The 26536-nt window shown below is 42.9% G+C and overlaps 1 protein-coding gene across 6 annotated transcripts in view; it reads left to right on the top strand.

Annotated features, from left to right (window-relative positions):
- The first annotated feature begins 8509 nt into the window (after positions 1-8509).
- The window catches only part of LOC121277499 (iron-sulfur cluster assembly 1 homolog, mitochondrial-like), a 71511-nt gene continuing 53484 nt past the window's right edge, over positions 8510-26536 (top strand). Inside the window, exons 1-4 of one of the 6 annotated variants that reach the window (XM_041187059.1) lie at positions 8517-8721; positions 18800-18853; positions 20465-20570; positions 23988-25716. In XM_041187059.1, coding sequence (XP_041042993.1) covers positions 8638-8721; positions 18800-18853; positions 20465-20570; positions 23988-24118 — 375 coding nt within the window. In that variant the 5' untranslated portion in view covers positions 8517-8637 and the 3' untranslated portion in view covers positions 24119-25716. Of the gene's footprint in view, positions 8722-9513; positions 9628-18799; positions 18854-20464; positions 20571-23987; positions 25717-26536 lie in introns of those variants that run through there. The other 5 variants (XM_041187057.1, XM_041187061.1, XM_041187058.1 and 2 more) reach the window with 5 other exon arrangements.

Below are 26536 nucleotides of genomic sequence, written 5' to 3'. Positions count from 1 at the left end.
ATGAAGGAGTGGCAATCTCCATTAGTTTGCCACTCTACTCCTAGTTTCTTCTCTTGCACTGGAGCTCCACATTTCTCACCTGGACTTCCAAACTGGGCCTCTTCACAAATGCACAGTGTATCTGTTCTGGGAGTCCTTCTTATAGTGCAGGATCATCAAGAAAATCCAAGTCACACCCCCTTTTTACAATCATATACTGTCATATTCCAGTAAGTAGAGAATATAAAGGTCCCAAAGCCACTTTGAGAAGCTACAGATCGAAGTGTGTAAGGTGAATGGGTGTGGTGGCAGGTGGGTGGATGAGATGCTGGGGCAGGTGGGTGGGTGCAGGGCTAGGGTGGCAGGTAAGTGGGTGAGGGGATAGGGAAGCAGATAGTTTGGTAGTATTGTTACTGAGGAGTTAGAACTGGTTTTAATCCTTGTAGCTTTTACTGCTATTCTGGTAAGTGAGTTGGAACCAACCAAAGTCTGCGACTCTAACTCAGAGGGTTGCAGTTCAGGGGACTTTTCATCGGAAGTCCAAACTTCCTGGGCAATTGCTACATAGTCACTGCATGGGGTCCTCCGAGGGGTCCTTGGGGCATCTTAGGGAGTACCTCCAGGGTACACCCATCCAGCCATCTGAAGTTCTGGACCATTAATGTCTGGGGTTTTTAAGGGGCTTCCTGATAGAAATTCAATAAATGATCAGCAAAAAGCACATATGCCTGTTGTTTTTTTTTGTCATTCATAGGTTGTGAGCATCACTAGCAAGGTCGGCATTTCTTGCCCATCCTCAATTGCTCTTGAGCAGGCGGTGGAGAACTGGTGTCGTCCATGTGGTGTTAGGAAAGGAGTTCCAAGATTTTGACCCAATGACAGAGAAGGAATTGAAATCAATAGTAATAATTAAATTAAGTGAATTGAATTCAATTAATAAATCTGGAATTAAAAGCTAGTCTCAGTACAGGTGACCACGAACCCATTTCAATTGTCGTAAAAACACATCTGGTTCACTAACCTCCTTTAGGGAAGGAAATCTGCCATCCTTACCTACATGTGACTCCAGACCCACAGCAATATGGTTGACTTAACTGCCCTCTGAAATCCACTCAAGTCATTCAGTTGTATAAAACTGCAACATCTAAAAGGAATCAAACCAGGTGGACCACCTAGCATTGATCTAGGCACCAGAAGGGACAATGGCAAGCCCAGCATTGTTGACCCTGCAAAGTCCTCCTTACTAACATCTGGGGACTTGTGCCAAAATTGGGAGAGCTGTCCTATTAGGCTGTTGCTTGATTAAACTAAACAGTCATACGCACTGAATCATTTCTTACAGACAATGTCCTGGACATTAGCATCACCATCCCAGAGTATGTCCTGTCCCAACGGCAGGACAGACCCACCAGAGATGGTGGTATAGTGGTATGCAATCGGGAGAAGAGTTTCCCTCAGAGTTCTCAACATTGATTCTGGACGCTATGAAGTCTCATGGCATCAAGTAAAACATGGGCAAGGAAACCTCTTGCTAATTACCACCTATTGCCAATCCACCCCCACCCCTCAGTTGATGAATCAGTACTCCTCCATATTGAAAACTAATTGGAAGAAGAACTGCAGTTGACTAGGGCACAGACTCTGGGTGGGGAATTTAATGTCCGTCACAAAGAGTGGTTCGGTAGCACCACTATTCACCAAGCTGGCCAAGTCCTGAAGGGCATAGCTGCTGTACTGGGTCCGCAACAGGTAGTGAGGGCACCAACAAGAGGCAAAAAACCTACTTGACCTTACCCTCACCAATCTACCTGTTGCAGATGCATCTGTCTATGACAATATTGGTAGGAGTGCCACTACACAGTCCTTGTGGAGACAAAGTCCCGTCTTTACATTGAGGATACCCTACATCGTGTTGTGTGGCACTACCACCATGTTGTGTGGCACTGCCACTGTGCTAAATGGGAAAGATTTTAAACAGATCTAGCTACTCAAAACAGGACATCTGTGGGGTGCTGTGGTCAACAGCAGCAGAATTGTATTTAACTACAATCTGTAAACTTATGGCCCACATATTCCCCATACTACGATTACCATCGAGCCGAGGGATCAACTGGCTCAGTGAAAAGCGTAGGAAGGCATACAAAGAACAGCACAAGTCAGACCTAAAAATGAGGTGTCAACCTGGTGAAACTATAACACAATACGACTTGCATGCCAAACAGTGGAAGCAGCATGAAGTAGACAGAGCTAAGTGATCCCGCAACCAACAGATTAGATCTAAGCTCTGCAGTGCTGCAGTCCTGCCCCCTGACATTCACTGGCATTAGCATTGCTGAATCTCCCACTATCAACATCCTGGGGATTACCATTAACCGGAAACTGAACTGGACTAGCCAGATAAGTACTGTGGCTACAAAAGCAGGTCAGAGGCTAGGAATCCTGGAGCGAGAAACTCACTTCCTGATTCCCCAAAACCTGTCCACCATCCACAAGGCAGAAGTCAAGAGTGTGATGGAATACTCTCCACTTGCCTGGATGAGTGCAGCTCCAACAACACTCCAGAAGGTTGACACCATCCAGACAAAGCAGCTCGCTTGATTGGCACCCCTTCCACAAACATTCATTCCCCCCGCCACCGACGTACAGTGGCAATAGTGTGCACCATCTACAAGACGCACTGCAGAAACTCACCAAGGATTCTTAGACAGCACCTTCCAAACCCAGGACCGTTACCATTTAGAAGGACAAGGGCAGCAGATATGTGAGAACACCATCACCTGGAAGATCCCCTGCAAGCCACTCACATCCTGACTTGGAAATATATCGCCACTTCTTCACTGTTGCTGGGTCAAAATACTGGAACTCTTTCCCTAACAGCACAGGGACTGCAGTAGCTCAAGAAAAAAGCTCACCACCACCCTCCCAGGAGCAATTATGGATGGCAATATATGCTGGCCTGGCCAGCTACACCCACATCCTGTAAATACATTTTTAAAAACATCCAGTCGTGGATGGTGATGCACAATTAAACAACTAACATGAACAGTAGGCTCAACAGTATGCCATCCTCGGTGATGGGAATACCCAGCACATCAGTGCAAAAGAGAAGGGAACCATCTTCAGCCAGTAGTGCTGAGTGGATGATCTATCTCGCCTCTTCCTGAGGTTCCCAGCATCACAGACGCCAGTCTTCAGCCATCTCAATTCACTCTACTTGTATCAAGAAATGCTTGACAACATTCTGGCAATAGTACTGAAGACTCGTGCTCCAGAAGCTGTTGCACCCTAGCCAAGCTGTTTTGATACAGCTACAACATTGGCATCTACCTGGCAATGTGGAAAACGTCCTGTCCAGAAAAGTCAGGACAAATCCAATCCAGGCAATTACCACCCCTTCAGCCTATTCTTGATCATCAGCAACATGATGGAAGGGGTTGTCAACAGTGCTATTAAGCGGCAGTTACACAGCCATAACCTGTTATTAATGTTCAGTTTGGGTTCCACTGGAACCACTCCTCAGCTCCTGACAGTATTGCAGCCATTGTCTATACATGGACAAAGAAGCTGAACTGAAAAGGGGAGGTAAGAATGACTGCCCTTGGCGTCAAGGCAGCATTTGACCGAGTATGGAATCAAGGACCTAGCAAAACTGAAGTCAATGGGAATCAGGGGGGAAACTCTCCACTGGTTGGAGTCATACCTAGCACAAAAGAAGATGGTTCTGTTTGCTGGAGGTCAATCATCTTAGTGCCTGGACTGCAGGAGTTCCTCAGGATAGCATCCTAGGCCCAACCATTTTCAGCTGCGTCGTCAATGATCTCCATAAGGTCATGAATGAAGATGTTTGCTGGTGATTGCACAATGTTCAGCACCATTCGTGACTCTTCAGATGCTAAAGCAGTCCAGATCTACATGCAGCAAGACCTTGACAGCATTCAGGCTTGGGTTGATAAGTAACATTTGCACCACACAAGTGCCAGGCAATGACCATCTACAACAAGAGAGAATCTGACCATTTCTACTTGACGTCCAATGGCATTACCATCACTGATACCCCACCATCAACATCCTGGGGCTTACTACTGACCAGAAATTGAATTGGCCATATAAATACTGTGGCTACCAGAGAATCAGACGCTGGGAATTCTGCTTAGAGTAACTCACCTCTGCCTCCCCATAGCCTGTCCACCAGGAAAAAGACACAAGTCAGGAATGTAATGGAATACTATCTGCTTGCTTAGAAGAGTGCAGCGCCAACAGCACTCGAGAAGCTTGGCACCATCCAAGGCAAAGCAGCCCATTTGATTGCTATCCCATCCACCACCTTAAACATTCAGTCCCTCCATACCGATGCACCTTGGCAGCAATGTGTAACATGTACAAGATACACTGCAGCAATTCACCAAGGTTCCTTCAATAGCACCTTCCAAACCCACAACCTCAACCACCTAGAAGGGCAAGGGCTGCAGATGCATGGGAACAACACCACCTGCAAGTTCCCCTCCAAGCCACACACCATCCTGACTTGGAACTATATCGCTGTTCCTTCGCTGTTGCTGGGTCAAAAACCAGGAACTCCCTTCCTAACAACACTATGGGTGTACCTACACCACATGGACTGCAGTGGTTCAAGAAGGTTGCTCAGCACCACTTTCTCAAGGATGATTACAGATTAATGATGGCCTTGCCAGCGACACCCACATAACGTGAACGAATAAGAAACAAACTTACCAATTTGATCAAGGTTTTCCTCATCTGCCCTAATATCTCCTTCTGTGGCTAGTGTCAGCTTTGGCTTTATAACATTCCTGTGAACCACATTGAGACATTGGTTTTACATCAAAGGTGCTCGGTAAATACAAGTTGTTGTTGAGGCATGATAAAAATTTTCAAAATAATTAGTGATTTTTATCGAGCAAATATTTCCAAGTCAGGATGGTGAGTGGCTTGCAGGCGAGCTTCCAGGTAGTGGTGGTTGTAAGGTGTTGGATGTAGTTCGGTAGGTCTGATTAAGGTATTCGTAGTCTTAGGTAGTTGAACAGTAAATTTTTATTAACTATATACATATGTACAGTAAAGGTCCAAGCTAAGCTTTCTCCATGCTTGCATCTACACATGGCTCTGTCCAACACTATGCTTATCCCTAGATGCAGGTCATGTGCTCTCTCACATCACTGTGTGGGCAGTACAGTATTAAATCCCACGTCAACCATTTATATGCTGACCCTTACACTACATGTGCTAGAAAGAAATCGATTGTTTCTGGAGACTAATGGCATCAAAGGATATGGAGATAGTGCGGGAAAGTGTCATTGAGGTAAATAATCAGGCATGTTCTAATTGAATGGTGGAGCAGGGTCGATGGGCCGAATGGCCTACTCCTGTTCCAATATTCCTACGATCCTATGTTCCAAGTCTTTATCCAAAGTATTTCCAAGTTATCCCAGGTTACCCCTTGTATTATCATCATTATTACTACTTCATCTACCCTCCTCAAGTCTGAATTCATAGGATGAGGCCTTTATAACCCTTCCATAACTTGTTCTCACTGCTGGGGTAGGAGTGGTAGGTTCTGTCGCTGCAGATAAACTTTGTTGAATTGGAGGTGGTGGTGGCAACCCGTGAACAAATAAAAAAAATTGCTTCCCTGCATTTGAAGTAGTTTGTATTAGCACAGTATAACAATTACAAATTATCCACTGGTACAACGAAAGTTTAACATGTTATGATTTTAATCATGCTGCCTTCTCTCTCTTCCTCCCCACGCCCAGTCAAAGTGAACCAACTATTTGCTAAGTTCATAAACAACAACCCTATCTTCTTAGCACAGCCAGCACATCTTTACCACCAAGGGTTTACACCCAAAACATTAACTTACCATTTCTCATTACATATGCTGCTGAACAATGTTTTGGATAAACATTCATCAACTAATTAAAAAAAATTAGATTCATTGTCAATGTATTTTATCCTTTAAATATATCATTTATTGTATAGTACACATTAGTATCATATTGAATACCCAAAATTTACCTCAAATTCTTTGTGTGGTTATTAAAAAAGGGAAGCAAAATCTAATATTAAATTTGGTACACAATTGTAAAGACTTTCACCAAATACACAACCAAGATAATAATTATTACAAATGCTTCAAAGCCAATAAAATGCTTGTTACCAGGACAGCATTTCACTCAAGATGCTGATATCATTAGCTTACTTACTTACGTGGCAGCTGAAGAAGGTAAGCTCACTGTCATCTTCTCAAGGACAATTAAGGATGGGCAATAGATGCTGGCCTACCCAGTGATGCCCACATCTTGTGAAAGAGTAAATGAGGCTACCACGTCAAAACTGTTAGCTTGAAATTCAACCTTTTTGTGCATAAAAGTAGTGAGACAGGTTGAAGTTGGCTTTGGTTAACTAGTTATATAGATACCATGGGCTAGATCTTCTAGTGGGTGTCAGGATTCTAACATCAGTCCCAAACGGGGCTTCAGAGCCTGCCCATGTCATTAGTGTGCCCACCCCCAAAGCTGGTAGGCTAGGCCACCAGGTTGGAGCAAAAACCCCGCTGCAGGACTGTTAATGAATGGGGTTGTGATGTTTCATCCCTATAGGTCCCCAGCATTGGGATATTGAGCCTTTGAGGTCCCCTTGGCTGCCTCGAATGATCTGGTGGCTTCCACACACATTGACACCAGTGCAAAATGGCCCCTTAACAGGACTAATTGGCTCCATGGAGCGGGCAGCAAACCAGGTTCCCAATTCACCCGACAAAGTCCCCCGAAGGCAGGAATTCATTGAAGAGCCATTCTGTTGTGGCTTCCTCCCCAATTTTTCCATCCTTCTCCCACCTCAAAACCCATTTCTACAGAGCCAGGAAAATTCAGCCTTATGCTATACTGATTGAAATTCATTTTTAACAACAGTTCTTTGGTGTTTGTGAGCATAAATAGCTAATGTAGTAGTCCATTTGTATATTATACCACACTGACATCTTTGTAGCTCAACATTTGAACATTCTTGTTCTGTAGTTAATTACTGTCAGCCTTGACTCAGTGGTAAATCAGAAGATTAAAGGCTCAAGTTTCATTCACATGATTTGATCACATAACCCGCGCCGCTGCTTCATTTCTGTACTGTCTGAAGTGCTGTTTTTATGAAGACAGGTGAAGGAAAAAGATTCCACGGCAATATCAAAGAAAGGCAGGGCCCACCTAGGCCTGCATGGATCAGCAGGCCACTACTGTGGCCAGAGGCCATTCTGTGTAGAGGTTTCCTGTCAGCCTCCTCTGACAGCAGCAGCACCCACCTGTGCCAGTGGGGTCATCGTCATTCCAAGAACAAGGATACACCCATCGTTGTTAATTGAATGGCACACCTGGAGGCAACTAATTAGGTCGCCTCTTGTGACATTGTGCCAGCAGGCATGCTGCCAGCAAGTGTGGGATTGGGACCCAGAATTAGTCCAAATCAGCAACTATTTTCAAAGTGGATAAAATTCAGCCATACATTTCAAAGGTATTTCATGGCTGTAAAGTACTTTAGGACATCTTGGAGATTGTGAAAAGCACTATATAAATGCAAACCTCTATTTTCTAAATTGGATACCTGGGAAGCTCACTTCTTTGAATAAGATAATGAAATAGTAGGGAGAAAAGCAGAGAGAGGCACAGAAGGAGTAGATGAGACCAAAGAACTAGACTTTAGTATTATCAAACCATATTCTGCCCTGTTGTGTCCAACGGAAAACAATCAATAGGATTGGGTTAAAATTGTAAAATGAGCTCCTTTTGAATTACGACAAAGAAACGTGATTTACATTGACGAAATGGTAGACCCAGAAGCAAAAAACAAATTCACAATTTACTTCTTTAACCTAACACGAAACCAGCAAAATTTCAAAAACGTATTTTGCTGTGACCATGAGAGTGAATGCACATTTAAAATATATAAGGTGGGGGGAAAAAGATAAAGCAGAACTGCCTAGGACAGAAAAGGCTCTAGCGAATTTTACTATCACTGCATATACAATGTCATAACTACTGACAACTCTTGTTGGTGTAGTATTTATTAAGATTGGTCATTAATATCGGGGTTAGGGTATTTGGATTGAGGATTAATATTAGGGGTTAGGTGGGGATTATTAGGAGGTTGATAGGGATTAGGGTGGGATCGGGGTTAAGATTAGGAATTGAGGTGGGGATAAGGATGTTAATATTAGGAGTTAGGGTGGGATGGGGTTTATATCCGAGGTTAATGTGGGGATCAGGGGTTGAGGAAAACGTACCCAGAGTGTAATTTTAAAAGAGCAATTACTGGTTAAGCAGAGATAGTTTGAAGCACTTCTGATTATTGTTATATACAACTAAAAATTCTGAGCTAAATTCTATAAAGGACCATTCAGCCCCATTGACTGACCCTCCTTGTATAAGACTTGTTTTGGTTTTGTAACCTTGACAAAACGGACACGTCTTACCATGAAGTTTTCTCATTGGCTGACATCGGAGCTGATTATTGTCATTACCAATCAGATTATCCGATATTGCAGTTGGGTGAGGTCCTATAGCCCCATCTGTCTGTCCTTCTTCTCCTTCTCCTCCGCCTCTCTCTCTCTCTCTCAGGTCCTCCTCCATTCCCCTCCCCGCTCTCTACAATATGTCTGGCTCCATATTAAGAGCCTCTATTAGAGCTGTCAGTGCCAAGAGAAGGCTGGTCCCCACCAGAGCAGCGCTTACTTTGGTAAGTGAGACCACCAATGTCTTCACACACTGTGACAACCCCGGGTAAACGGCTGTGGGCTGGCGCGGGGGTCCAGGGTAAACGGCTGTGGGCTGGCGCGGGGGTCCAGGGTAAACGGCGGTGGGCTGGCGCGGCGGTCCCGGGTACACGGCGGTGGGCTGGCGCGGGGGGTCCCGGGTACACGGCGGTCCCGGGTACACGGCGGTGGGCTGGCGCGGGCGTCCCGGGTACACGGCGGTCCCGGGTACACGGCTGTGGGCTGGCGCGGGGGGTCCCGGGTACACGGCGGTCCCAGGTACACGGCGGTGGGCTGGCGCGGGGGTCCCGGGTACACGGCGGTCCCGGGTACATGGCGGTGGGCTGGCGCGGGGGTTCCGGGTAAACGGCGGTGGGCTGGCGCGGGGGTCCCGGGTACACGGCGGTGGGCTGGCGCGGGGGTTCCGGGTAAACGGCGGTGGGCTGGCGCGGGGGTCCCGGGTACACGGCGGTGGGCTGGCGCGGGGGCCCAGGCGAATGGGAGTTGTGGTTGCAGAGCTTCCAGTTGTTTTTCTGTGGTCCACCTTCCACAATAAACTGCAACTCGGGATGTTTGGATAATCTTACGTCTTTTTCCGCTACTCCGGCAGTAGATTTCAAAGTAACAGCTGTCCTATTGAATAAACGTCACCCGCTTCTTGAAATTATTTTTAAATACGCTACGATTCGTATTTGTATTAATTAGTATTGTATCGTTCGCTACCCACATTCCCCCCCCCCCCTCTCTCCCAAACCCACTTTTTCTAATGAAAGCAGAAAATGCTGGAAATACTTGCAGGTCAAGGCAGCAAATGTGGAGAGAAAAACAGTTAGCGTTTCGGGTGTGTGGCCTTTCAGCAAAAATACTTCTTTCTGTATCTGACCCTGAAGGTAAATTCTTTCCCCCTTGTCATTTGCTCCTGCACTCTCAAATTCGCAATTTTCAAGTATTTTACCTTTAATTCGTCATGAACATCTTCGCAACTGGAATATCTGTGACAAAACAATTGGTTTAACCATTCATATCCCCAGGTCTGACTAGACTGCTTTAACCATTATTGGATTATGCTCTCCATCACTATCCCAAGACTGTCCAAGAAGGCCAACGTAAAACCTGGCTTCACCACCACTAACCGTCTTCTTGAACCGCTCTCTGTGCCTTCATTATAGTCTGTGGAATTCTGTTCCCCAGAGAGGGAGGCAGAGACATTGAATATTTTTAAGGCTGAGTTAGGTAAATCTTTGACAAGGAGCCAAAGGACATAGGGGCTAGGCAGCAAAATGGAGTTAAGGCCACAATCAGATCATTCAGGATCATTTCCTATATTCCAATAGTGGTTACATTTCAAAAATACTTCATTGGCTGTAAAGCGCTTCAAGACGTATAGTGGTCGTGAAAGGTGCTATGCAAATGTAAGGCTTTCTTTTTAAAAAAACTATCCATATCCCCATCTCCAAACACTGCCACCGCCTCCCCCCCCCCCCCTTCTCTCAAGTCCTTGAATGTTTTGTCACCTCCAAAATCCATGCCCATCTTTCCTGGAACCCCTTGCTTAATTCCTCGAATCAGGTTTCCACCCTGCTGCAGTACAAAACAACTGTTATAAAAGTCATATGACATCCTAGTTGACTCTTAACGTTACTGTTAGCATTACTGTTTTCATTATTCATGGAATGCAGATGTTGTGGGCAAGACCAGCATTTGATGCCCAATCTGAATAGTCCTTTAACTGAGTGACCAATGGATACAGGATAGGTGCTCAAAACGTCAGGGTGGTTATGACCACCTCCCTGTGCATCACCCTGCTTGAGGTCAGCCTTTAGTTTGCATCTTGCTGAGGATCATATTCTGGTCCTTCTTAAACAATTGCATAGATAAGGAGGTACAGAATACGCCATCTTAACTTAGGAGTAACAACATGAACTAAGTCACCTTGTCTGTTTCCACAGATTATTTAAAAATTGTTGCCTTTTTAGGGGATGTTATATTATGCAGGAAATATCTGTTTATTCAAGACCCCAATTTCTTACACCATGCAGTCTCATGGCATCAGGTCAAACATGGGCAGGGAAACTACCTGCTCTTTACCATGTACCGCCCACTCCTCAGCTGATGAATCAGTATTCCACCATATTGAACACCACTTGGAGGAAGCACTGAGGGTGGTAAGGGCACAGAATGTACTCAGCGTGGGGCACTCCAATACCAATCGCCAAGAGTGGCTCAGTAGCATCACTACTGACTGAGCTGATCAAGTGCTAAAGGATATAGCTGCTAGACAGGGTCTGCGGCAGTTGGTGAGGGAGCCAAAACGAGGGAAAAACATACTTGACCTCATCCTCACCAACCTGCTTGTCACTGCTCTGTCCATGACATGTTGATAGGAGTGACCACCGCACAGTCCTTGTGGAGACAAAGTTCTGTCTTCACATTGAGGATATCCTCCATCGTGGTGTGTGGCACTACCACCATGCTAAAGGGATAGATTTTGAACAGATCTAGCAACTCAAGACTGGTCAGCAGCAGAACTGTACTTAACCACAATCTGCAACCTCATGGCTCAGCATATCCCCCACTCTACCATTACCACCAAGCCAGGGGATGAACCCTGGTTCAATGAACAGTGTAGGAGTGCATGTCAGGAGCAGCATCAGGCATACCTTAAAATGAGGTGTCAACCTGGTGAAGCTACAGCACAGGACTACTTGCTTGTCAGTCAGCAGAAGCAGCAAGTGATAGACATCACTAAGTGATTCTATAACCAATGGATCAGACCTAATCTCTGCAGTCCTGCCACACTCACTGGAGGAGGAGGCTCCACAAATATCCCCATCCTCAATGATGGGGGAGCCCAGTACATTAGTGCAAAAGATAAGGCTGAAGCACTTGGCATTTCTGGCTGAAGATTGTTGCAAGTAGATGAACCATCTCTGCCTCCTCCAGAGGTCCCCAGTATCACAGATGCCAGACTTCAGCCAATTTGATTCACTCCACTTGATATCAAGAAACGGCTGAAGCCACTGGATACTGCAAAGAACAGGGGCCCTGACAATATTCCGGAAATAGTACTGAAGACATGTGCTCCAGAACTTGCTGAGCCCTAGCCAAGCTGTTCCCGTACAGGTACAACACTGGCATCTACCCAGCAATGTAGAAAGTTGCCTAGGTATGTCCTGTATACAAAAAGCAGGACAAATCCAACCTGGCAAATTACCACCCAATTAGTCTACTCTTGATCATCAATAAAATGATGGAAGGGGTCATCAACAGTGCTATAAAGTGGCATTTGCTTAGCAATAACCTGCTCACTGACGCTTAGTTTGGGTTCCACCAGGGCCACTCAGCCCCTGACCTCATTACAGCCTTAGTTCAAACATGGACAAAAGAGTTGAACTCCTGAGGCGAGGTGAGAGTGACTGCCCTTGATGTCAAGGCCGCATTTAACTGAATGTGGCAACAACGAGCCCTAGGAAAAGTGGAATCAATGGCAATCGGGGGAAAACTCTCCTCTGGTTGGAGTCATACCGAGCACAAAGGAAGATGGTTGTGGTTGTTGGAGGTCAGTCATCTCAGCTCCAGTACATCACTGCAGGAGTTCCTCAGGGTAATGTCCTAGGCCCAACCATCTTCAACTGCTTCATCAATAACCTTTCCTCCGTCATAAGGTCAGAAGTGGGGATGTTCGCTGATGGCTGCACAATGTTCACCATTTGCAACAACTCAGATACTGAAGCTGTCTGTGCCCAAATGCAGCAAGACCTGGACAATATCCAGGCTTGGGCTGACAAGTGGCAAGTAACATTCGCGCCACACAAGTGTCAGGCAATGACCATCTCCAACAAGAGAGAAACCAATTATCTTGATGTTCAATTGCATTACCATCACTGAATCCCCCACTATCAACATCTTGGGGGTTACCATTGACCTGAAACTGAACTAGACTAGCCGTATAAATATAGTGGCTACAAGAGCAGGTCAGAGGCTAGGAGTTGTGGGGCGAGTAACTTGCCTCCTGACTCCCCAAAGCCTGTCCATCATCTACAAGGCACAAGTCAGGAATGTGATGGAATACTCCCCATTTGCCTGGATGAGTGCAGCTCCTACAACACTGAAGAGGCTGGACACCGTCCAGGACAAAGCAGTCCGCTTGATTGGCACCACATCCACAAACATTCACTCCCTCCACCACTGACACACAGTAGCAGCAGTGTGTACCATCTACAACATGCACTGCAGGAATTCACCAAGGCTCGTTAGACAGCACCTTCCAAACCCACGACCACTACCACCTAGAAGGATAAGGGCAGCAGATGGGAACACCGCCACCCAGAAGTTCCCCTCCAAATCACTCACCATCCTGAATTGGAAATATATCACTGTCCCTTCACTGTCGCTGGGTCAAAATCCTGGAATTCCCTTCCTAACACCACTATGGGTGTACCCACACCACGTGGACTGCAGTGGTTCAAGAAGGCAGCTCATCACCACTTTCTCAAGGGCAACTAGGGATGGGCAATAAATGCTGGCCCAGTCAACGAAACCCACATCCTGTGAATGAATTTTTAAAAAAACAATTTTTTCGAATATCACTTCCACCCTCAGCTCATTCCTTTTTATTCTGAGAAAAAACTTCATGCAAATTTCCACCTACTCCTCTTCCCTGACTACCTGCCTTCCTTTCACCTTCCCACTTTCTATCCTTTACTGATTTGAAAGGGTGATGGAAAAAAGGTTTAGCTCTATGAACTAACTCATAATCATCAGCTGTCTCTGCTGCTTGTCTTACTGTTTGAACCCTCTGTTCCTCCACATAAGTTCTCACTACCAAAAGAAGTGAATCTTTAAATTCTTCCAAAAGAGTTACTTCTCTAAGAGCTTCATATGTTGCTCCTATCTTTAATGCTCATATCCACCAGTCAAAGTTACTTTGTTTTACTCTTTCGAACTTGATATAAGTTTGCCCAGACTGTTTTCTCATATTCCTAAATTTCTGTCCGTATGCCTCAAGAATGAACTCGTGCACTCAAAATAGCCTTTTTTACCACATCATAAGTCACTGACATTTCTTCTGACAGTGCAGCATGCTCAACCTCATGCTCAACCCACCAATGTCCAGTTTTCCAGTGGCCATTTCATCTATTTAGCTATCTTCTCAAATGAAATAAAGAATGTTTTAGCATCTCTTTCCTCAAACTTTGGAAGACCTTTTGCAAATTTAAACATCTCCCTACTGGGTTTTAAGTTAAAGGTTTTTTCATCATCAGAACTTTCCTCAGAATCTGATATCTTCTTTTTAAAATCCAACTTTTTCGGCCAATATTCTTTGTCTCTTTCCTTCATTCTCTCTTCTGTTGCTAACTTTTCCCTCTGGAGATCAAGTTTTCACTTTTTCCATTTATTTTTGAAATAAGCTCTGTTTTTCCATTTCTTTTTCTGCTGCCTCTGGTTGCAGTTTTTTCATTTCCAATTCTTTTTCCTTTGTTTGCCTCCAATTCAAGTTTTGTCAGTTCCTTTGCTTGTTCAAATTCTATCCTCTTCATTTCTAGCTGAAGTCTCACTACCTCCAGCTGTGACTCACTAGTGTCAGGTATCACTTCCAACTTTAAATGCTGTGCTATACCTTCAATTATATCTGCTTCCTTAGCCACTGCAGATAACCCCAGTTGTAATTTATATGCCAATTCCAGTAAATTAACTTTAGTTACCTTTCGCAAACCAGCCAAAGTTATAACTTCAACTCCCAGACAAGTCTAAGCAACTGCCAAAGCCCTAATGCAGTCTCACCACTTCAAAAAAAAGTCTCACCAACTCCTGAATTCAAAGTGCTTCTCATACTCATAACCTTAAGATTCAGCAACTCCAAACCAATCAAGGAATGTCAAATATATGCCACAAAGAGTCCCAACTATGTTATGGCACAGCCGATGGTAAATGCTGAGTTATTCAAATCCCAAAGGGAAACTTGAAACAACTGCCACGACTTGTTTTGTAGTTTGAAAAAAATTTCATGATGCGTGTCCTGAATTCAGTAGGAATAAGACTACCAAGTCTTTTAGGTCTTCCAAAACTAGATTAAACATTTATTAATAAGAGAAATGATTTTGAAATACATACATAGATCTACAAATTACTACTATGATAACTTCTAACTCCCCTATTCAGTCTAACTCCCAGTTACACTTTCATTAAGGCAACAGTGAGAGACACAGATTTTAAAGGACCCAGGCAAATTAACATAATACCCTGAACAAGTTGAATTCAAACCTGAGTTTTTTTTAACTTCAGCCCTTTGAAGACAGCAGCTTGAGGCATAGATGCTGAAGGCTTTTCACACTTCTAAGATCTTAGAATGCCTACCCTTAAACACAACTTTTGCTCCTTTATACATATTTTCCCCTTTGAATGCAAATTCCCATTATTTCACTATTTCTTTGGACTTTATCTTCCTGATAATAAAAACCTCTCACAGCACTAAGTTTTACCAGTAATCTTTTGGAAAAATAAACACTGTTTCTGAACATCACCTGGCTAGGTGACACATTTCACCCTTCCTTTGAAAACAATCTAGTCTGGTTTATTCAAAAATGCAAATGTCCTTCTATCTTGCGTTTAAACTTCCCCCATGTTTATATCAAAGCCTTCAGACCAGCTGCCTTTAATCCAATTAAGTCTCTCTCTTTCTCTCTCTCTCTCTCTCTCTGTCTCACACATACACACACCCCACTATTACTCTATACGACAAATTCTAATAACATTGTGGAAATTATTGTATCTCCCTGACAGAAGTGACAGAGGTTGCTGATTGGATTACCTTGTCTTTGTTACAAATGTTACCATGTGCGTTTCTCGCACATTGGAGGTGAGGTTGGGGGAGAGGAGTTCAAGAAGATGGCTTGCAGTAGAGAAAAGAAACTAGGAGTTACCTTGGCATTCCAGAATGATCCTGAAATAGTAATTTTTGCAGTTGGGAGCAGGACCCAATAGTTCTATATTTAGTCCAGCCAGATTTGACAGTGAATGGCTAAACCAGTTCTCCAGCATATCCAATCAAGTCTGAATCCCTTTGAACTTAGAGCAGAGATGAGAAAGGGCCAGGGTGCGAGAGAGTAATGGTTTTAATGGGATCAAAGGTGAAAGTGAGGGTATGATTGAGCAGAATGGTAGCTGCAGAAATGAATGGTGAACAAAGGGCCAAAGTTTAGGCAGTTGAGATATTGAGAATGTAGTTCTAAGTGAAATGGGGGAAGAGTTTTTTTCCAGGATGGATACAGAAGGAAGTAGGGTCGGGAGGGGGAAGGTGATATAGGTGAAGACCAATACAAGGAAGAGATCAGAAACAGCCTTATCTGTGGTTGATAGCAAGGCAGTAGTGAAGCCATATGAGGTGGCATGGTCAAGTGGGTGGCCATGAGTATGAGTTGGGAAGTTTATATAGAGGGTGAAAGTAAGAGAGGATAGGAAGGCCATGAGAAGGAGAAGCTCATATAAATTTATGCTTTCATTGAATAAAAATCAGTAATGAAACATTTAATCTGTTTTAAGCACCCTAGTGAATCTCTTTGCGCAAGGGAAGATATCTTTGTTGCACATACTGTTACTTCTGTAATGATAAACTATCCCTGTGGCTTCACCTGATCTGGAGGCAGCCTGCTTGGTCTCCTGTTGTGGCACATGAGATGCCATGATAGATGTTCACTGGGTTTTGAAGCCTGTAAGCCAAAGGCTGCCTTACCTGTACTTGTGCAGGGGCACAGACAAATAATGCAAGTAAATGTTACTGAAATTAAATATAAAGGAAAGTGGTGGAAAGAATAAGAGAGAACATGTATACTAAATGGTGAAAAAAGCTGAACAGAGGAGCTTGAGAATTCATAGGAACTTGTATAAGTGTACAAAACATAAAAGCCAAGAGAAAATGCTTATCCTATTTAAATCATTAGTCAAGCTACACTTAAAATATTTGTCCAGTTTTCAGCATACTAATTTAGGAAGGATGTCAAAGCTATGGAAACGGGATAACTGCTGCTGGAAGACATTATCTGAAGGCCAGATATGAAAACATAGCTAGAACTCAGTACTTTTAAATAAGTGGGTTGCAATGAGGTAAGCAACTGTTGCTGAAGCTCTGCATTTGCAAAATAGGGGAATACATAATTTTATAGGTTGTGATGTAGGTCCATGCTGTAGTCAGATTAGATCGAGTGCAGCCTTTCTTTTTAGTCATTCATGGGATGTGGGCATTGCTGGCTAGGCCAGCATTTATTACCCATCCCTAATTGCCCTTGTTCAGAGGGCATTTTTTTTAAAGAGTTAACCACATTGCTGTGGGACCAGGTAAGGACAGCAGATTTCTTTCCCTAAAGGAAGGCACACTAAAGAACATTAGTGAATTAGATGGTTTCATGGTCATCATCAGACTTTATTGAATTCAAATTTCACCATCTTTCATGGTGGGATTCAAACCCAGGTTACCCTGAGTCTCTGGAATACCAGTCCAGTGACAATACCACTATGCTATCGTCTCCCCCTAAAGCTGATGCATCGCATGGTCATTTGTGCTGCTCACCATGCTGCTTGTGTTGAGGTCTTGTTATCTGCCATCTGCCTGGAAGATGCTCACATTCATGCTTGTTAATTGTCTAATGACCAGCTAGTGTCAACAATATGTCTTTCCCCATTGAAGACTGGATTAGTCTCTTTGTGGTTGAAATGGGTGCAGAATGACAGCCCCAATGATGTTTCAAATTAAGTTATCCCTCTTTGATAAACATAGCGAGTAATCTGATACCTGAAAACAGTCAGGTCTGCAGTATTCCAGGAACTTGTTAGTGATTTGACGAAAAGAACTTGAAGTGTAGACTAGTCATGAGGGGCTAGAACTCTTTCTACTTAAGGCCAAAATAACTCTACAAACCAATGATCATACAAGGAGCTAGACATGCAGCGGGTAACATACCAGTGCTCTCTGCTGGTAAACTGCTGTTTTAACTGATTCGCCAGTAGGTTCCTCATCATTGGTTCTGCCAACCTGCGCCTTAGATCTCTGGCCTTGGATAAGTGGGTGAGCCCCTAAGTGTGCATTCATTATTGGCAACAGTAACAACTTATATAGCATCATAATAAAAAGTGCCAAGACTCTTCATTAGGAGCATTGTAAAACAAAGTGAGCCACATGAGGAAATATAGGTCAGATGACAAAAAGCCTAGTCAAAAAGTAAGTTTTAGGGAGTGTCTTAATGTGGGAAATTAAGGCAGAGAGGTGTAGGAAGAGTATTCCAGAGCTTGCAACCTAAGAAGCTGAAAGCATGGCCACTATTGATGGAGAAATTAAAATCAGGAATGCACAAGAGGCCAGAATTAAAGGAGTGCAGATATCTTGGAGGGTTGTGGAGCTGAAAGAGATTACTGAGAATAGGGAAGGGTGAGGCCATGGAGGAATTTGAAGGATGAGAATTTTAAAATCAAACTTTGCTTAACCAGAAGTTAATGTAGATTATGGAGCACAGGAGTGATAGTGGAACATGACTTGATGCAAGTTATGACATGGATGCAGAGTTTTGGACGACTTCAAGTTTACGGATTTTCAAATTTTCAAACTAGTAATGATTACAGTGGGAGACCATCCAGCAAATAAAAATTTGCAAGATTTTCTTTAGTTAATTGGTTTGAAGATACTTAATATGGGATGGATTTCCATGCATGTCAAATATCCAGCACAATGAAAAGAAAACATGCCTCCTCTTTAAAGGGTTGTTGTGTTTGTATCCCATTAATCTACACCATTTTCAAACTAGTAATGATTATAGCTTTGAGTAGGCTTTGGGATTGGAAGGAAATGGATAAATTCAATTGTGGGAAATAGGTGGGAGCTAGTAAAAAAATTAGTTCTGATCTCCAACTGATTAGTTATGATTTCCCTTGAGGAAATATGAGAAATATCCAGAGTTCCCAAATTTTCTGTACAGTAAATGGAGTTTAATGTTATAATTTTGATAAATTTTTAAATTGTGATAAAATTGAAATCATTGTTAAACATTTAAACTTGTTTTTCTCCTTACCCAGACTCCCTTAGCTGTTAATAAAATTAAACAGCTGCTTCAGGAAAAGCCTGAATATGTAAGTATCATCAGGTATATATCATTCTTGCCTGCCGGCCCATAATAGGGAAAAGATGGGCAATATTTCAAAAACAAGAATGAGTGGTTTTTTTCTTAAGGAAAGCTTTTCTTCCCAGGACAGGTTATATAGTGATACTAAATATTTATGTAACAACATTTATTTTAACTTTCCTTTAGTAGCATCTTGTACTCATTTGTACTTGTCCCAAGAATAAATCTTTATTAATTCTCAAATTATGTTCGCATTCTCCTTAATGAGAAACCCTGACTCTTATTCAGATTATTAGGGGAAATTCATGATTTAAGTGTTACAACTTAAAATGAATTAAAAGCTGTTTTACAGTTAGTATATACCTTTTTACTCATTCATGGGATGTGAGCTTCGCTAGCAAGGCCAGCATCACTAATTGCCCTTGGGAAAGTGGTGGGGAGCCACCATGTTGAAGTGCTGCAGTCCACGTGGAGCAGGTACATCCCAATGCTATTCGGAAAGAAGTTCCAGATTTTTGACCCAGCAACAGTGAAGGAATAGTGATACACCTCCAAGTCAGGATGGTTTGCGGCTCGTAGGGGAACTTGCAGATGGTGGTATTCCTGTGCTTCTGCTGCCCTTGTTCTTCTAAGTGATAGAAGACAAAGGTGCTGTCAAAGAAGGCTTGGTGAGTTGCTGCAGTGCATTTTGTCGATGGTGCACGCTGCTGCCACTTCTGATGGTAGAAAGGGTGGATGTTTAAGGTGGTGAATGGGTGCCAAACAAGTGCTTTGTCCTGGATGGTCGAGCTACTTAAGGATTGTTGGAGCTGCACTCATCTAGGCAAGTGGTGCATATTCCATTACACTCCTCCCCTGTGCCTTGTAGATGGTGGACAAGCTTTGGGGAGTTAGAAGGTTACTCACTGTTGATTTCCCAGCCTCTAACCTGACCTTGTAGCCATAGTATTTATATGGTTGATCCAGTTAAGTTCCTGGTCAGTGGTAACCTCAATGTTTATGGTGGGTGTTTTAGTGATGGTAATGCAGTTGAAAGTGAGGGGGAGATGGTTAAATTATCTCTCATCAAGATGCCACATAAGTACCATGCAATGATCACGTATGTTACTAGCCACTTATCAGCTCAAACCTGAATGTTGTTCGGGCCTTGCTGCAAGTGGCCGGCTTCAGTATCTGAGGAGTTGCAAATGGTTCTGAACACTGCACAATCATCAGTGATCATCCATCCTCACTTCTGACCTTATGGTCAAGGGAAGGTTGTTAACGAAGGACCCCAGGACACTACCCTAAGGAACTCCTGCAGCAATGTCTTGGCGCTGAGATGATTGGCCTTCAACAATCAGAAACATCATCTGAATGCAAAGAACTATTTTAAGATCTTTTTTAAAAAAAAAAATTGGAAATATAGAGTGAGTGTGAAATTAGCTCTGCCCTTGACTGAAATGTAAGTCTTTTGGTATCTGTAATAGTTAGTGTTGGGCATGATTGATTAAAAGGGTAAGATACCTTGCAGAATATCTGTTAATCATAAAGTGTTTTAAATGTTTCTTATAGGACAGTGCAATGTAATTAGGGAAAGTGAACAGCTTATTTTTTACAAAATGTAATTCTGTGATAGATTGGATTGAAGATTGGAGTTCGAACTAGAGGATGCAATGGTCTGTCCTATACTTTAGAATACACAAAAGAGAAAAGAGAATCAGATGAAGAAGTAATCCAGGATGGTAAGTGCACTAGTTATATACACTCAACTATTTTATTCTAAATACCTGTCGTATATTGTAAATACTGAAGCACCTGGTCCAGACCTTAATCTGCATTATATTTCCTCACATTTTAAAATCTTACCAAATATGTTTCAGTAGAAGTTAAAGTAACCTGTATTATTACTTTCTGCAGCTTCCCTGCAGTATATAACCTAATTGGGTGCCTAAAAATGAGGTCTGCAAAATAAAATAAAGCTCAGAATAGAACACATTTTGCATTGAAATCAATGCAAAGCCCAATGCAACTACACTGTGGCAGCTATTCAGACTCTCAATGGCTGGTCTTTGCAATGTGGCAACTATTCAGACTCACAATGGTTTGTCTTTGCAATGTGCCAACTAATCAGACTCTCAATGGCTGGTCTTTGCAGTGTCACTTAGTTAAATGTACTGGTAATGGGAATCACATGATAGATTTGGGATGCAGAAAATCCTTTTAGCCCATTTAATGCTGTCCTTCCAGAATATGAACTCTACTTTCTTCCAGTTACAAAATCTGTTTTTTAAATGAGTCCTGTGTCTTGACCTTAACTATTCTTGTATTCTAACTGCTGATTGCCCGCTTTAAAGAAATACTTCTTGACGTCTGTTGCAGTAATGATTAAGGAGCTTTGTTTTCATGTCCGTTCCCGAAATTTGGATAACACTGGGATAGCAATATTAATTGTTCATTCCTAATTGCCCTGAAGGTGTTAAGAGCCAAGCAAATATGACTGGAGTCATACAAAAGCAAAATACTATGGTTGTTGGAAATCTGAAATAAAAACTTAAAATGCTGGAAATACTCAGATTAGGCAGCATCTGTGGAGAGAAAAACAGAGCTAATCTTTCTGGTTGATGACTTTTTGTCAGTTCTGCAGTCTTTCCTGCATTTTCTGTTTTTATGACTGAAGTTAGATCTCTGCCAGACTAGGCAAGGATTGCAGGTTACTTTCCCTGAAGAACATTAGCTTGTTACAATAATCCAGCATCTTTTGTGATTATTTTTTCTGGTCCTATCCCAAAATGATCAGATTTGCTGAATTCTGTTTCTTAATTTGCTATGGTGTAATTTAAACTTTTAACCTTTGGATTGCTAGTCCATTCCAAAACATCTATACTCCGTTTAGGCCTAAGGACATTAAAAATCATTTAGAATTCCATTTAAATTGCTTTATTTGTATCTATGGTGCAACAGCCTACAGTAAAACAAAAGGAGAAGTTACTTAGCCTGTTGATTATTTTGATGTGAGCTAGAGGATCCCTGTACTGCTCTCAAAAAGGGAGTGCTGAATGAAAATTTTAAATTTAGTCCAGTCATTCTGGTTATGTACAGTCAATTGCTTGAGAAATTTGACTGTGACTAAAATGACTAGATTAACTTTCAAGTACTTAAATTTTAGGGAAGGAAATGGATTTGCCTGATTATAATTGCAGAAAATGCTGGAAATCCTCAGCAGATCAGTCAGCATCTGTGGAGAGAGAAAAACAGTTAATGTTTCAGGTGGATGACCTTTCAGAACTTGAGGAGCCATATAAGCTACTCTGGCTCCTATTTCTTATGTTCAAATGTTCAACAATTGGGAGACTTTGTCCTGTATGATGTCGAGCTTGTTGTTAAAGCGGCGCTCATCCAGACCAGTGGGAAGTATTCCATAACACCCAATACTTGTGCCTTGTTGATGGTGGACAGGTTTTGGAAAATAAAGAGATGAGTTTATTGCCATAAATTCTCGGGCTCTGAGCTGCTGTTCTAGTGGCAATAATTATATGGTCTAGCTAAGTTTCTGGTCATTGGTAACCCCCCCTCCCTTCCCACTTGCACCCCCAAAATGTTGATAGTATGATGTTGGAGTTTTCAGCAATGATAATGTTAAGTGTCAAGGGGAGACGGTTAGGTTCTTTCTTGTTGTTGATGGGCTAGCTTGGATGCATTTAGGAGAAGCTAGATAAACACATGAAGAAAGGAATAGGATGGTGTTGGGATTTGGTGAAGATGATCGAGAAAGGGTTTATGTGGAGTTTGAACACAGGCACCTGTTGGGCCAAAAGGTTCTCAGCGGACTAGGCCCTGGGCTATAGATCATCTTGACAGCGCTGAAAAAACAGTGCATGCTGTGGGTTTCCACAAGTTTTTGTATCTCCCATGCTCTTGCTACCCTCTGTTTGTTCTTTGTCTCAAGTTTTATGCTGTACTGCTGCCTTCAGTTGCTTCTCAGGCTGCTGCTTTTCACTTGAGCTGTGGTGAAGTTTCCAGCTGATGAAAACTTTGAGCTTGCTTTTGATTAGGTCCTGTAACTCTGGGTCATTTTCATCAAACCAGTCATGATGTTTCCTGGTAGAAAGACATAAGACCTCTTAGCGGGCGCTTGTCATGCTGGACCTTAGGGTCGACCAGGCACTCTGGGCACACTCGATTCTGGTGGCTGAAGGTTGAGGGGTTGGCAATGCGGTGCTGCCTGAAAAGGCCACCTTAGTTGGATTTTGGAGGCCTTTGATTTTACTTTTCTTGCAGCTTTGCTTCTGTTGCCTTCGCTGTTTGGGGTCCATGCTGATGGAAATGGTAATTTGGATAAGGCGGTGATCAATCCAGCAGTCATCAGTACCTGTCATGGCCCAGGTGATATGCACATCTCTGCATTCCCTTGCTCGAAAAATGACATGGTCAATCAAGTGTCAGTGTTTGGACCATGGGCGTTGCCATGAGGCCTTGTATTTGTGTTGCTGGCGGAACAAGATTTTGGTTATGATAAGGTCATGTCTTTGACATTTCTTAAGGAAGAGGACTCTGTTGGAGTTTGTTACCCCTATTCCTTCCTTGCCTATTGCACCTTTCTAGAGATTTGTATTTTCCCGACTCTGGTGTTGAAATCTCTGTGGAGTTTCAGTTTGTCACCTGCTGGGACTCAGGCTAGGGATTGTTCAAGGTCGGTGTAGAATCCCTCCTTGGGGATCTGTTGCCTCAAGTGTAGGTGCATATGCACTGATGACAGTGGCATGCTGATTCATCGTTAGGCTGAGCCAAGCAGTCATGAGGTACTTACCTATCCCACAGCTGAGGCTCATTTTTTGATGAAGTCCACCCATGGAGGCGTGGTACCTCTTCTGGAAGGCCCTACCAGCTAAAGGTGTACCCACTTTCCCTGGTCCTTCAGTTGACCTCCTTCTGCATGTCGCAAGCCACTTAGGATGGAGATGGCAAAGTGCCCAAGTTCCCACACTATGATGGCGGTGCAGTACGATATTTCTGGGGTGGTCTGTGAAGGTCCTGATGTTCCAGGTCTCGATCTTCATTTGAATGAGTGGAAGATGCCTGCATGTATTTTTTTTTAACATAAGATGGTTGTTGCATGTCGATTACCAGATAGTCTGTCTTCTCCATTTTCCTTCTTGCAGTACTGCACCTCATTTCCAGCAAATTACCCACAGGTGTGGATCTACAGAACAGATGGGAATCTGTTCAATCTATGCAACCTTTAATCCAAAACAAACCACTTCAATCTCAGTCATGGAACTTCAGTATGTAAATTAGGCTTGTGTGCGCACTCACTCAAAACTGAGAACCAGGTCATCATCAACTCCTTCTATGAAGCTTATGAGAAAATGGACCTTTCACTTGACACCTGGCAAACTAAGGTTCTCTTCCAACTAGCTACCACAGCAAAACATCTCCCATCGACAAGATCAAGGGCTAGATCCTGGAAAACATGAATCATATTTCGTATCTTGCAAGTTCCTCTCGAAGAAGACAGATATAACTATGATATTCATCTTTGCCTCCAGAAAGCCAGTTCAGCCTGCAGCCAACTGAGGAAAAGGGCATTTGAGGACCAGGATCTCAAACCTGGGACTAAAGTCATGGTTTACCATTCAGCAGTGATCCCCATGCTCCTATATGCTTCGGAGACTTGAATAATATACACCAAGCACCTCAAAGCTCCAGAGAATTACCACTAGCAATGCCTTCACAAGATTCTCCAAATCTGGTAGCAAGAAAGATGGTTAAACAGCAGCGTCGTCTCCCAATCCAACTTATACAGCATCAAGGATATGCCGCTCGTATGTCTGACACCAGGCTCCTGAAGCAACTGCTCAGTTGCGGCAGGAGATTCCCAGGAGGGCATTGGCAATGCTTTATGGATGTCTTCAAAGCATCCCTGAAGAAGTCAAAAACTCAGGGGAGATCCTGGCTTGTGACCAAAATGGGGAAGGCACCACAATCCTCCAAACAATCTATCTACCCAATCCTTCATGCACCACCTGCCCCACAGGTGGCAAGCCTGCAGATCACACATCAGCCATCTGAGTCCATTGAACTGTCATGGAAGCAAGTCATCCTCGATACTGATGGGCTGCCTAAGAAGATTGTAATGCATGTACCTTCATGAAGCCCATTTCTTGTTAATTCCCAGGCTCGCTCTGCATTGTGCCATGGCATGGAATTGCAGCTATATGCAGATATCTATTAATTTACATATGAATTAGTTAAACACTGCATGATGAAATCAATATTTAAAATCTTCACAATAATATTGCATCTGCTAAATCATAGAAATGTATAATTTTCTTATACTTGAGAACGCTCAATGAAATGAAATATGGTCTAAATGAAATTAACATTTAACATTTGAATTTGTTTATTCCAACTGACTTGAACACAGATGGCAGTAGTTAGATCAACCTATAAAACATTTTGTTATTATGAATTCAGCGTTTGCCAGATACTTTGCTTATTTGCAGCTTAAAGGATTGCTTAGGCAGCCAAGCTCATTCTTAGTGAACCAAAATTTAACCTATGCATGAAGTAATCTGGGAGTGAGTATGCCCCAAATTAACAAATTTATGTTAATTATTTACTTTGGAACAATAACTCTGACTTCCATGATTGACATCAGAGTACTGACTGATTATATATCTTGAGCTATAAATATAAATCGGACTTCCAGAGAACTTGAGTGGAAGTAAAAGCTTAACAACATTAGATTGAGTCAACATGATTAATCTATTTTATGAAACTTGTTATTAAATAATAAAACAGCTCTCAAGTTTTCTTGCATATTGGAATTATCAATTTGAACGAATGTGATGGAGAAAACTTCATATATAAACTCGGATATTCATGCCATGTTTGACTATCCATAGCTTATAGTTGTCTGGTGAAGCAGATATTCACTAAATCAATCCTGATATAGAACATTAGTCATTTTTCCTCTGTTTGGAATTCTGAGCCATGTCATAAGGATAGCAAAAGGGTATCTGCAACAATTAAATAAGGCTGTTAATTCAAAATAAGTTTTAAAAATACACACTGCTTAACAAATTTTCTTCTTAGATTTAACCATTGACCAGAAACTGAACTGGACTAGCCATATAAATGCTGTGGTTACAAGAGCAGGTCAGAGGCTAGGAATCCTGCAGCAAGTAACTCGCCTCCTGACTCCCCTAAGTCTGTCCACTGTCTACAAGGCACAAGTCAGGAGTGTGATAGAATACTCTCCACTTGCCTGGGTGAGTGCAGCTCCAACAATACTCAAGAAGCTTGACACCATCCAGGGCAAAACAACCCGCTTGATTGGCAGTCCTTCCACAAACATTCACTCCCTCATCCACCACCAACAAACAGTAGCAGCAGTGTGTACCATTTACAAGATGCACTGCAGAAACTCATCAAGGTTCCCTAGGGAGCACCTTCCAAACCCACAACCACTACTATCTAGAAGGACGAGGGCAGCAGACACATGGTAACACCACCGCTTGGAAGTTCCCCTCCAAGCCACTCGCCATCCTGACTGGGAAATATTTCACCTTCCTTCACTGTCACTTGGTCAAAATGCCAGACCACCTTCCTTAACAGCACTGGGTGTACCTACATCACTGGAATGCAGCAGTTCAAGAAGGCAACTCACCATCACCTTCCCAAGGGCAATTTATTTGTATATGTCATG

The sequence above is a fragment of the Carcharodon carcharias genome, chromosome 4, assembly GCF_017639515.1.
Source record: "Carcharodon carcharias isolate sCarCar2 chromosome 4, sCarCar2.pri, whole genome shotgun sequence".
NCBI classification, from domain to species: domain Eukaryota; kingdom Metazoa; phylum Chordata; class Chondrichthyes; order Lamniformes; family Lamnidae; genus Carcharodon; species Carcharodon carcharias.
Note: the sequence above shows the minus strand (reverse complement) of the source record. Positions and strands in the feature narration are given on the sequence as shown.